Below are 13,359 nucleotides of genomic sequence, written 5' to 3'. Positions count from 1 at the left end.
TCAAAATTCTGAGCAAATTCAGTTTATTATTATTATTATTATTATTATAATTATTCTCTTAGATCAAATACTTGGTTTTTATTAGTGTAGCTGTTTCTTATTGAGCAACCTTTTAATCTAATTAATGACTAAAAACTTTTGAACCTATTGGGAACATGTTATGAACATTTTCGCTTTTTTCAGTAAAAATCTTCTTTTCTCTAAAACAAATCACTAAATCATTACCATAATAAAATAAATTAAGATTATATTTGAATGATCTCCAGTCCTCAGGGATGCCAGAAGGTGTTTTTTATTAAGCATTTTAAGTACATAGCTAGAAATATTTAAAGCTAAATTTCCAATCTCAGAATCTTTCTAATATTCTGGGATGTAAAACCAGGAAGTGCTTTAGATCTGTATTGTACCAGTTATGTACACATTGTTTACTGGTTTTATGGAATTTATGTAGAACATAAAAAAACCCCAAAACAATAACGAGTGTAAATCAGATGTGGCTATCGATCGTCCGAGGCTGTGTAGCGTTCATCTGGACGATTTCTGCCTGTTAGATAGTTTAGAGACAGAACTTTTGCATTCCTTAATTATAAGATGATGATACAACATATAAGGAATTTAAAATACATTTTGTAGATGATCAAAACCATTCAGTTTCACCAGAAGGAAGACGACTGAAGATTCAGGAGACTTAGAGACAGAAAATAATCAAAGAGATTAGAATATTGCCTGGGCACTCCAGAGTCGAAAGATACGACTAAAATAAGAGAAAAACATAAAAACCGTGAACCTTGGCAAAAACATAAAGTGTGAACAAAAGACAGACATCATGAGTAAGCAAAAATCACATTCACATGATTGAATAAATCATCACATCATGGATATAAGTGCTACATTTTCATCTGATGACCAGGATGCTAAGCCGTAAACAGACCTGAGAGTGTTTGTATGTAGTGACCATGACTGTATTGTGAACTGAACGTCCTTCCTCCCCCTCAGGGCCCAGCAGCTCCTCCTGGTGAAGATCCAGAAACTGATGTGTCGTGGCAGCCGAGAAGAGACAGATAGTCTGAGGGGACTTAGGGTTAGACAATGGCATCATTTTATGTGTTTTTTTTTTCCAAGGTACAAAAACATAATGGAACAAAGTGCAGCCAAGCATGAATCCCAATGCGATTGTGTTTCCCCTTTTTTGTCCTCAGAACACGTTGCAGCTGGATGAAGTGGCTCCGTCTGACCCGAAGTGCAGTCCACGCCTGTCCAGAGCCAGCATCTTCATCTGTCAGATCCTGCAGGTAAAACTGTGCCTCTGGCTTGACTTAGACAGGATGAGAGAGTAGGTCTGGGTAAAGATGATGGCTGTGTGCTACAGAGATTGATAGAGATTCTTGGTGTCAGTTTGTCAGCAGGGCAGATAACAAGTACAAGAGGATGGACAGCAACGATCGCGTGCGCATCCTCAACGCCGGCAATCTGTCATTTCTTCCCAAACCCGGCTTTGAAACCATGAAGCCTGAGGGTAAGCATGACAGATCCAGTCTGCTTTGTTTCATTCTCACCCATGGGTCTGAAAGCTCATATAATAGCTTTATGATCTATAGCTTCCACTACTCCACTACTTTTCTGCTGAAACTACAGCGATGGAAGTTTTGCTCATCTCAAGACATACAGTATGTCACTGCAGAAAGTCAACATGGATAACAGTGAATGAAAAGCATGCTAGCTTTATGCAAATGTAGCCCTCATTAGCTTTCGCATATGGCTAGGTTTTTTAACTCTCACATTAACTTTAGCTATGTCTCTACATCCTGTGTAATTATAGATGAACTATACATGCAAGTATAATGTTAGCACTGAGAAGGTAACCTTTTTACTTTTTACAGAGGAGTTACAGTAGCTTAGTTTCTGAAAAACATATTTAATTATGCTCTTGGCTCATGAAGGTACAGAAGGCTACCTTGATAGCATCATTAATTTGTTAGGAAAAATAACCTGGAAATGATTTAGAACATGATAAACAATCATTTTCAAGCTAGTGGCTAAGAAAAAGTCCATGTGGTCCAGTTTGGAGCCTCCTGTCAGTCTTTTTATAGGCGATGCCTAACTTTTGTTCACTCTACTTAGTTCTGTTCTTGAAGGAAAACTTGTTGGAATCCGGTAAGCGCCCACCACAGCCAGATAATCTTATCTGCAAAAAACCCCCACACCATGCACCAAAAAATTACTGACATAGAAATGTAGCAAAACTGAAATACCTGGTAGCACTTTTACAAGATAAAGAAAACAATTACTGGCTTCTACACAATATGGCCAAAAGTTTGTGGACACCTGATCATCACACCCAGATGTAGGCCAGCATGACCTTTCCCTTGTACTCGAAGCAGAGAGCTCCATGAAGACATGGTCTGAGAAGGTTGGGGTGGAAGATCTGGAGTGTCCTGCACTGAGCCCTGACTCTGACTCAACCCCACTGAACACTTTAGGAATGAACTGGAACACCGACTGAACCCCAGACCTCCTCACTCTTACAACATCAGTGCCAGATCTCACTAATGCTCTTGTAGCTGAATGATCACTAATCCCCACAGACACGCTCCAACATCTAGTGGAAAACATTCACAGAAGAGAAGAGTGGAGATTATAATAACAGTATCGAGGAATAAATCTGGAATGAGATGTTTAATGAGCATAAATGGGTTTAATGGTTAAGTCTCAACAAACTTTTGGCAGTATAATGTAGCTTTAAAAAAACCCACTCTAACCTGTGTAGCTTGCCTACTAAAGGGTTTGCTAGGTCACGGTAAAGCTAGCTACCTAAAATCGCAAACTTTTTTTTATAATAATAACAATTAGAATACTCATAATAATGTGTCCATAACATGGAACTCAAATAGTATAATTCATCAAGCAGACCATATGGGTAGAAGGACGAGGTGTCCACAATATACTTTTGGCTGTATAGTGTACGCAAACACAGACTTTATAAAGCATTAACGATATTAACTAGCTGTAATCTGTATTAAGAGTCAGCCGAAAGGTTAGAGAATAATGTTCTTTTATTCCTGCTCCTTTGCAGTTCATATGATATACTAGTTACATTAATCTATTTATACAGATGTCAAAGACACTCAGTGTAATATAGTGTTAAATATGTTTTTGTACTCCAACTGTCCTGTAAAGCTGCTATATAAACTTTTCACATTTTAGATTCCACAGACTCAGAGAACGATCTGAACAAGAGCGATCTAAACTTGATCCCGTACAGCCCGGTGACACCACATCACTGCCCACGCAAACGGCCCGTGCTCTTCTCTCCCAACATCCTGGCCAAAACCATCGTCCAGAAGTTCCTCAACTCGGGTGGAGCCATGGAGTTCAACATCTGCAAGCCAGGTGAGCGTCGGCGGGCAAAGTGAGCCCGAGGTACGATGTATTAGGTACGAGATAGCAGGTAAAATGACGTCGTTAATCATTTACGTAAAAAGAAGGCGTGTGTTACCTAGGTGACGAGAAGGTATAAGGTGTAGGTATGGAGATCTGTACTAGTCAAATCACATTGTTGGTTCTAATGGTGGATGAATGTTTTTTGTATTGATGTTAATTTTGAATGAACTGAATTGCCAATTGAAATGTTATTTTCAGGTAAAGATATAAGTGGTTAGCATTTTTGTCCTACAACTCAGGGGTTGGGGATTGATTCACGCCTCACTCCTGTGTGTGGAGTTCTCTCCATGCTTCGGGGTTTCCCCCAGGTATACCAGTTTCCTCCCTCAGTGTGGTAGGCTGTAGACGTGTGGTAGGCTGATATCTCTGTCATCTCTAAATTGTCCCTAGTGTGTGTGAGTGTGTGTGATTGTGCGTTGTGATGGGTTGGCACTCTGCCGAGATTGTCCCTGACCTTGTGCCCCGAGTTCCCTGAGATAAAGTCCAGGTTGTCTGTGACCCTGTGTAGAATAACCGCTATACAAAATGAATGGAAGGACCTTAATAGTACCGTTTATATAACTCTATAAAACATTGTTATGCTTTATGAGTGTAACATTTAATTCAGGCATAAACGCAATCCACAGATTTGAAGCTAATTGCAAAGTTTGCATTCTGTATAAATCCAGTGATGAATGAGGCTACACGTGTCATCTATTCAAAATTACACAAACATTGCCCAAAACCGTTCCCTGATCTCTGGACGTTATAAACCCATGCATCATTCTCGCTGTGTCGGTGCTCCCCATCGTCCTCTACGTTCAAGACTTTTATGCTTAAATCAGCACTTTCCACCACAGGCTACTGGGTCACTGGGTATCATGTTTTGAAAATTCAGCAGTTATACACACCAGAAGCTGCCAGCTCTTACGCTCCAGAAATAATATCCTCCAGCATCATGCTTACTAACAAGATGTTTAATGCTCATTTCAACAATTAGCCACTTCTAATCACATAGCGAGTGAGAGGCGGAGTAAACAAATAAAAGATTACTGTAAAAGTATATAGTAGAATTTTAGGGGTGAAACATGATAAACAAGAAGAAGCCTTTGTTTGTAATTATATACACCGATCAGGCATAACATTATGACCACCTGCCTAATATTGTGTTGGTCCCCCTTTTGCTGCCAAAACAGCCACTGGTGAGTTTTGGAGATGCTCTGATCCTGTGGTCTGGCCATCACAATTTGGCCCTTCATCAAACTCGCTCAAATCCTTACACTTGCCCATTTTTCCTGCTTCTAACACATCAACTTTGAGGACAAAATGTTCACTTGCTGCCCCCACTAACAGGTGCCATGATGAGGAGATATTCAGTGTTATTCACTTCACCTGCCAGTGCTCATAATGTTATGCCTGATCAGTGTACATTACAGCACAGGGAAATTCTTTCCTTCCTCTCAGAGGGCAGAGTGAAGGGTCAGCCATGATACAGAGCCTCAATATAGCCAGAGGCTTGAACCCCTGACCTTCTGATCAGTAACCCAGAGCTTTGATATAAGAAAACTGATCAAAAATAAGACTATAAGAATTATAATGATGTAGTATGGTGAGTATGAGTAAAGACACTTATTGACAGTGTTTTATTTTGTATGCGCATTAGCATTATTATAATATCTTCCCTGTCCGATTTGACGTCCTTTCAGACATCCTGACAAAAGAAGAGTTCCTCATGAAGCAGAAGATAGAGCCGATCATCTTCTCGAAGGAGAGGCAGGCAAGCACGTATGAGTGCATCACCCCTGAGAACATCGAAGCTGTTGCTTTTAAGGTATATTAAGAACAATTTTCACACTTGAAATAGTTCCTCCCGGATGATTATAAACAGAATCCTGGGTTGTGTAGTTAGAGGTTTCACACTGCTCTTAACAGACTTAACAGGAGTTAACAATGAATCCTGGCTCTTCATAATCTAGCATTTCACATTGTACCTTCCTACGTTGTGCTGCAAACGTCTTTAAAGTTGTATTTTTGTGTATCAACAATCCTGATTAGATAAATGCAACACACAAAGGCTTTAAATAATGGCTTGTCTGGCGCTTTTATATCAGTAGGGAAACAAGTTCAGGTCTGCCGTTCTGCACCCTTTCTACAGCTTTCTTAATATTATTGGTCTTTTTAAGTTTGTTGTGTAGTTGATCAGGTGTTCAGTGATATCTAACTCCTGCTAAGTTTTCAGTGTGATGTATTTTCCTGCTCTCTAAGTCACACACTCCTGTGGTGTTCAGCGTTTTTCCTCCTGACTCTATTTACAGAGCCGTTTGCTATGTCCTGGTTTTCACGTGATATCAGTGCACATGCTGTTTCTAATTGGGTTTTCGTTCGTTAAGGATCGAGTCGTGACATTCACACTGTACACATTTGCCACCACAGTGCAGGTTTAACCCGCGCTGAATCACCAGTGTGAAACGTTCAGAGGGATAAAAGCGGGATTTAAAATGACGATAACCCGATGTTAAGCGCGATCTGCAAATCCAGTCATGTTTTGTTGTTTAACTTTCTCTTGTGCTACCATTTCTTTGCCATGATGTGTCTCATTTGAGAGACACACCCTCTCGTATGAGCTGTATCATTCTTCTTATGGATCACTTCCTGAGAATTTTTGGGTGACAGTTATACTACTTGCATGTAATTCAGAGAGATCTGCTCTGATCCTCTACTCCTGTATACACAGAGGAGAGCGTGAGAGCGATGTAGACCTGTAGAAACTGGTTCAGTTGGCTGTGAAAGAATTGCTGCGGAGGAGGAGGAGGAAGAGAGAGTGAGAGAGAGACTGAAAGAAAGAGGGGAGGGGATAGAGAAAAAGAAAGTAAAAGGGGGACAGCCAAATTAACAAGTCTCTACAGGTCTACGTCACTCTCTAGCTCTCCTATGGAAAGGGAGTGGGGGAAAGAGAGAGAGAAGGAAATAGAGATGGAGAAAAAGAAAGTGAAGAAGAGAGACATAGATAGATAGATAGATAGATAGATAGATAGATAGATAGATAGATAGATAGATAGATAGATGGATAGATGGATAGATAGATAGATAGATAGATAGATAGATAGATAGGAAGGGAGAGAGAGAGAGAGAGAGAGAAAGGAGGGGAGAAAAAGAGAATAAAGAGAAAGGGTGGGTAGAGAAGGAGAGAGAAATGGAAAGGGAGTGGGAGAAAGAGAGAGGGAGAGAGTAGGGGACAGAAATGGAGAGAAAGAAAGAGAAAGGGAGGAGAGAGAGAGAGGGAGGGGAGAAAGAGAGAGGAAGAGAGTAGGGGACAGTAATGGAGAGAAAGAAAGAGAAAGGGAGGAGAGAGAGAGAGAGAGAGAGAGAGAGAGGAAGGGGAGAAAGAGAGAGGAAGAGAGGAGGAGTAAGAAATTGAGAGAAAGAAAGAGAAAGGGAGGAGAGAGAGAGAGAGAGAGAGAGAGAGAGGGAGGGGAGAAAGAGAGAGGGAGAGAGTAGGGGATAGAAATGGAGAGAAAGAAAGAGAAAGGGAGGAGAGAGAGAGAGAGAAAGAGAGAGACTGGAGAAAGACAGAGAGAAAAGGACAGAAATGGGGGGAAGGAAAAAGAAAGGAGGGGAGAGAGTAAGAGAGAGAGAGAGAGAGAGAGAGAGAGAGAGAGAGAGAGGGAGATGTAAATGGAGGGAAAGAAAGAGAAAGCAGGGGAGCACAAGAGAGAGAAAGAGAAAAAGGGAAAGGGAGTGGGGAGAGAGAGACAGAGAGAAAAGGAGATAGAAATGGAGGGAAAGAAAGAAAAATGGAGGAGAGAGAGAGAGAGATCTCCTTAGGGTTTTGTCAGGTGGTCAGAAGCTTCATTTTCATGCCTCAGTGATGAATGTGTCAGGAGACCCATGATCTTTTTCCACTGTGGATGGTGTGCCTCTGAGAGCTGTGTGGAAAAAAACCCCAGAAACAACACAACATGATTTGGGAAACAAAACCTAAAGCATGGCTTCGCAAATTATGGAAATAAGCCCATGTAGATGTTTTTCTGTTGCCTGAAATCTGCTCAGTCTGTTCATTCCCTGCATTATTGATTCACGTATAGCTGATGCAGCACATTGTTTGCCTTCTAAGACTGCGTGAGACTGCGTTCGCACCCTAACACTCTAACGCTGTGTTCTGTCGCAGAGTAAACACTGTCTTCTGGAAGCAGATCTGAGCTGTGCAAAAGAATTGCTCAGGAGAGAAATCTACCCCATCGTTATCTTCATCAAAATCTGCGAGAAGTACATCAAGAAGTTAAAGTAAGCAACAATAAATAAATAAATAAATAAATAAATAGCACCTTTAATCAGAATCAAGTTGATTTCAGTTTACATTTAGATCAATCATCTGACTGACTGACTGACAACAGGTTTGAGAAAAAAAGAAAACAAATCCTAATATATGTGAAAACCTGTCAGATGTGGCTTGAATTCTGAAAAAATAGCCAAAAGGAAAAAGACGAGAAATTCGCTTTTTCTGCTTATACCATGCTATGACAGCTCTACTTTAAGGACGCATAAATATCATGAATATTTCACCATGAGAGTTTTTATTTATTTTTGAATCTAACCGTGACTGGTTTCCTGCAGAGATCAAACTGAGTTAGGAATCTGTTTAACAAACCTGGTGGCGAAAACAAGCTGTGTGCCTAAAGATGCCTGTAGCTTTACTAGCTAAGTGTGATTTTAAGTCGTTAGATTTAATGTAATGAGTGTCTGTGAAGCTCCTGAGTGTGATGCAGCAGTGCTGGAACTTGTGGCTGAGATACAGTGATCAGCCATAACATTATGACCACCTGCCTAATATTGTGTTGGCCCCTCTTTTGCTGCCAAAACAGCAACCATCATTCTGAGACCTTTCTTTCAGAACCAGCATTAATTTCTTCAGCAATTTCATCAACAGTAGCTCGTCCGTTGGATCGGATCACACGGGCCAGCCTTCACTCCCCACGTGCATCAGTGAGCCTTGGCCGCCCATGACCCTGTCGCCGGTTCACCTCTATTCCTTCCTTGAACCACTTTTGATAGATACTGACCACTGCAGACCGGGAACACCCCACAAGAGCTGCAGTTTTGGAGATGCTCTGATCCAGTGGTCTAGCCATCACAATTTGGCCCTTTGTCAAACTCGCCCAAATCCTTACACTTGTCCATTTTTCCTGCTTCTAACATCAACTTTGAGGACAAAATGTTCACTTGCGGCCTAATATATCCCACCCACTAACAGGTGCCATGATGAGGAGATCATCAGTCTTCTTCACTTCACCTGTCACTGGTCATAATGTTATGCCTGATCGATGTATGTGCAAGAAGGAAAGATAACTTTTTTAGAAATATATACAGCATTATGAGATAAAATAATTAGAAGTAATGAGGTCTCCTAAAATGCTACAGAAATTTTATTTTTTTAAATATTATTACTAATTCCCTTTATTTATAAACCAACTGTACATATTTTATTATAAATCGAGACAAATCATGTTGGTAACACCAGTACAGTTCTGTTACACACTGCAGGACTTCCAAGTAACGGTTACCAAGGTTACAAAATAATTATTTTGACAAAGTTGTAACTATAAACAATACATAGAGAAACACACATTGCTAAATTTATCCAGTGCATTAATCTAATTTATGAAGTAATTTACACTATACGGCCAAGTGTTTCTGGAGACTTCACACCACTGTTACCACAGAGTGAGAGGCTCACTTCTATAGAACGTCTCTGTGTTCTGTAGAGTTATAATTTCCTTTCACTGGAACTCAACCCCTGTTCCAGCATGACAATGCCCCTGTACACAAAGCACAGAGCTCCATGAAGACATGGTGTGAGAAGGTTAGAGTGGAAGAACCCCAGACCACCTCATTCTTACAGCATCAGTGTCTGATCTCACTAATGCTCTTGCTGAATGATCCCTAATCCCCACAGTCACACTCCAACATCTAGTGGAAAACCTTCACAGAAGAAAAGAGAAGAGTGGAGATTATTAATATAATAGGTGGTAAATTAATACAATATTAATCTCTGTGGGTTTGGAATAGGGTTTGGGTGTCCATACACTTTTGGCTATGCAAAGCCGCTTAAAATCAAGTAACTTATTGAATTTATCTAATCAAAACCCACCAAAAAGTAAATCAATTCAGATGTGATTTTTTAAGACCTGGCAACCACCAGGTTGGAGGAGCAGAACTTGACTGAACTGCTCTACTTTTCCTTGAGTGCTGTGTAAACCTGCTGCAGTCGTTTTCAACATTTTTTTTTTAAACATAAAGAACATTAAAGAATTTCTCTTATTTGTGACTAATGGACCTGAACATTTTCCAGGCGGCTGCCTCTGAAGGTGGACTCGGAAGAGGAATTCCTGAAGATGTGCCGCGCTAAGGAGAAAGAGCTGGAAGCCCTGCCGTGTCTCTACGCCACCGTGGAGCCTGACTCATGGAGCGGAGTGGAGGATCTCCTCCGGCTCATTAAGGACAAGATCCTGGAGGAGCAGAAGAAAACAGTGTGGGTGGAGCAAGATCTGCTGTAGATCACCTGACCTTGAGAACACACACACACAGCCACAGATCTCTTCCACTGATCTCTGAAACTCTGTCGGCGTTTATGGCGGCGCTGGAATGTATACGCAAGCCGCTGCAATGCAAGGAGGAAGTGATGCAGAGGTGTGTGGTTCCTGTGCAGTGAAAAAGAAAATGCGGCCCAGGAATGGATTTTTTATTTTATTTTTTATTTTATTTCTGAAAACAGTCCCAGCCAGAAGTGGAAGCGTTCTCATTCGAAGCATTTTTATATCTCCACAAGTGCTGCTGCGCTCAATAAAACGTTATTTTGTTCACTTTCTATGCGTATTACCCAATAAGTCACAGCATTTTGTCAGATTCCATTCACTGTTTTTTTGTTTTTTTTTATTATTATTATTATCTTTTTGCAAATGTTCACCGCAGTTCTCATTGATCATCCTGAGTGACCACAAACTAGATGAATGTTGATAATTCGAAACCTGAATTTGATGCCCTTATCGTTGTATTGCTTAAACGATGGACCGGAGCTCTGATTTATTTCCCTCCATCGTCGTGTTGTCAGTATATTTATTTTACAGCCAACATGCTGTGCATTATTAAAAAGGAAAGACTGCGTCGTCTCTACCCATGTGTTCATATACCCATAGATTCTTCCCTTTAGGTACACACATGCTGTGTAGTGAATAGTGCGTTCGGGAAATGAACCCATGCAGCATTAAGTTTGACTGAATGAATCGTGCGAGTGATTCGAAGAGAGACGTTCTACTAGAGCTGTAACTTTTACAACAGTTCCACACACAAAAAAAAAGGGAACCATGTCAGTGATTTGCCTCTGAAGGCCAGATGTTCTCTCCACCGTGAAATTAAGGGCCCTCAAGCTTGACCTGGACTCCTGTGATAACTTTCATATCATCACAAACTTGTGCAAAAACATTCAAATGTGTTACTACCTAATATGTTGATGGCAAGACACTACAGGTGTAGTCACATCAGTCACGGATAAACGCATAACATGTCTTCTCTTAAAATGTAGCAACGAACGGACCAGAACCCCTCGCCAACTTTAATGAACCATTAAACTCCGCCCACTCAGTACAATCTTGTCATGTCACACGACCTGAAAAAGCTTTGTATAATATTCATCGGTTTTTATGTCATTACGATACTCAAGAGTATTTTAACACCCGTGTTTTTTGTCTCACCATCAGATTTTATGTAGTTTTTCTGATTTTTTTAACTTTAAATTTAATCTCCTGTATTCTTGAAATTTTACATCTGGATTCCTATCTGTAAATCGAAATATTTAAGAAAACGACAATTTCCCCAAATGTCGGTCACTGTTGTATTTATGTTCGATTTTTATACTAAAATATGAACTTAATTTTCTTGATTAAATAATAAAGAAATGAGTCTTCCTTCCTGATAGCGTTATCAAAAGGTAACAAATCTTTAAATTCTAACATCAAAAGGCTAGATTTTTGATTTTTATCAAGTATGCAGATGTATGCGTGTTTAATTATGCAGAACCTGATTTGCATAAATAAATCTTCTTTTTTATTTCCTATAGAAAAAAAAAAAACGCATGGAAGCAATCAGCTTGCAAAAACGTGCTTTGATTGTGAAATATGTTTTTTTTATTATTATTATCACCTGTATTGTCTTGCCTTAAAATGAATGTATATGTCTGTGTTTAAGGGATATTTATTACAGTCAAGAGTTGAGAATTTAATTATAGAGTATAAACTGAGTGTATAAACCTATTTTTTTTTTTTCCTTTCCAGTCTCCTTGAGCAGCTGAAGCATAGATGTGTGTAAGATAAGATACACAGAAATGTACTATATATAGATAAAACTGCTGTATCAGATCAAATATGTTCTGTTTTACATTAAACCTGTTCTGAACGAAGAGTGTTATTTCCTGTAATGCCGCTATAGCGTTTACTTTCTGAACAGGTCTAGCGCTTGTTGCAGCCTGTTTTTCAGCCACATATTCTGAAACTTTGCCAACTTGCACTTTCACTGAGCTGTAAATTTCGTGAAATAGTGCAAAAAGAGACAAGAAATCCTAAACAGAGCACGTCACGAGTCGAGCAGTGGAAATTTCAGTTGGTTGGTGGCTGCGATTGACAGGTTGTAGTCGTCTGTGGTGGCGGTGGTTCCTCTCAGAGCAGCGTCACTGAAGACGAAAGCTCTTACGGTAAAGCCGAGTTTCCACTGCGACTGGAAACATCGGTCTGCACAGCTCCTGGATGGTGTCCTGATTTACCAAAAAACACAGAGGCACGCCCTCGAGACGCACTTGTCATCTTTTCTCCTGGTTTTACATGGAAGATGATTCATGAGCGTGTCGGAGTGTTCAGGCTCGCCGATGCCTCGTAATGTGAACCTGAGAGAGAAAGTAAACAAATCATCCTGTGTTGCTTCATGACTTTTTCTTGTGTTTTGCATAGTGGAAAGTCCTGTTTACTGTCAAACAGACAACATGGCGATTATGTGCTGTTGCTCTGATCAAAACCTACAAAGGAAGGAGGACAGCAGAGGTGTGAATATCGAGCTTGCACAAGTGCAGAACACATGCTAATACTTTCTAAGGTGGAGTCTAAGAGCCTGGCCTCGTGAACTACAGACTAATAAGATTGTGGGCTTAGTATTATTATTATTGTTTAATAAGTTGTGTTTTACTTTAGTAAAATATCTTATTAGCATCCACTTATTTAACCCTTACTTTAGCAATTTAGCTCAGATTTATCTTAGACACAAAGACACGAAAAAGACAAACAAATCTTTTTTCTCCGTTTATTTCATATTCTCAAACACGCATGTACATGATCACGTAATCTAGTTTTGTTGTAGACTGTACACACACACACACACACACAGTGAGATTATAATGAAAATAAGAATAGTGTTATGATTACTAATTACTGAAATGCAGTGGCGTGCATAAGTATTGACCCCCCGCACCCACCCCTTTGAACTGCAGTCTAAAAATAAAATTATGATTAAAAACTTCATGTCATGAATCAACACGAAATACTTCATGATAGTAAAATCGGAGACGGAGATCTCGATCTCTCTATACTGTTGCAAAGCATAAACACCTCATTTAGATCTGTTTAATTAAGGTTTGTTGATTAAAACAATCAATTGCACAGAGCATCATTAATGTAATAGAGGCTGAGATGTCAGGAACCAGGTAGTCCAAGGAGTAGGACTTCCTTTGGGAGACTGTAGTATATAAAAATGGTCCCTCTGCCTTCTTCTTCTTTTTATTTTTTTTTTACAGCCAGCTGCCACAGGAAGCAGAGCACACATCACTGGGGTGTTGCTTTGGCAGATGGCTCACCAGACTGTTAAGATCGGCCGTCAGTCAAATCTGCGAGGAACGTAGGA

General features: G+C 40.1%; 1 protein-coding gene across 3 annotated transcripts in view; it reads left to right on the top strand.

The window, feature by feature from the left end:
- The window catches only part of card11 (caspase recruitment domain family, member 11), a 40,012-nt gene extending 28,165 nt beyond the window's left edge, over positions 1 to 11,847 (top strand). For all 3 annotated transcript variants that reach the window (XM_058378148.1, XM_058378147.1, XM_058378146.1), the window contains exons 18-24: positions 997 to 1,081; positions 1,200 to 1,292; positions 1,396 to 1,516; positions 3,205 to 3,390; positions 5,127 to 5,251; positions 7,589 to 7,704; positions 9,770 to 11,847. In XM_058378148.1, the coding sequence (XP_058234131.1) occupies positions 997 to 1,081; positions 1,200 to 1,292; positions 1,396 to 1,516; positions 3,205 to 3,390; positions 5,127 to 5,251; positions 7,589 to 7,704; positions 9,770 to 9,974 (931 nt within the window). In that variant the 3' untranslated portion in view covers positions 9,975 to 11,847. The remainder of the gene's footprint in view (positions 1 to 996; positions 1,082 to 1,199; positions 1,293 to 1,395; positions 1,517 to 3,204; positions 3,391 to 5,126; positions 5,252 to 7,588; positions 7,705 to 9,769) is intronic.
- Positions 11,848 to 13,359: the final 1,512 nt, after the last annotated feature.

Source organism: Hemibagrus wyckioides, linkage group LG24 (genome assembly GCF_019097595.1).
Source record: "Hemibagrus wyckioides isolate EC202008001 linkage group LG24, SWU_Hwy_1.0, whole genome shotgun sequence".
In the NCBI taxonomy this organism is placed as follows: domain Eukaryota; kingdom Metazoa; phylum Chordata; class Actinopteri; order Siluriformes; family Bagridae; genus Hemibagrus; species Hemibagrus wyckioides.
This window is presented reverse-complemented; position numbering and strand designations above follow the sequence as displayed.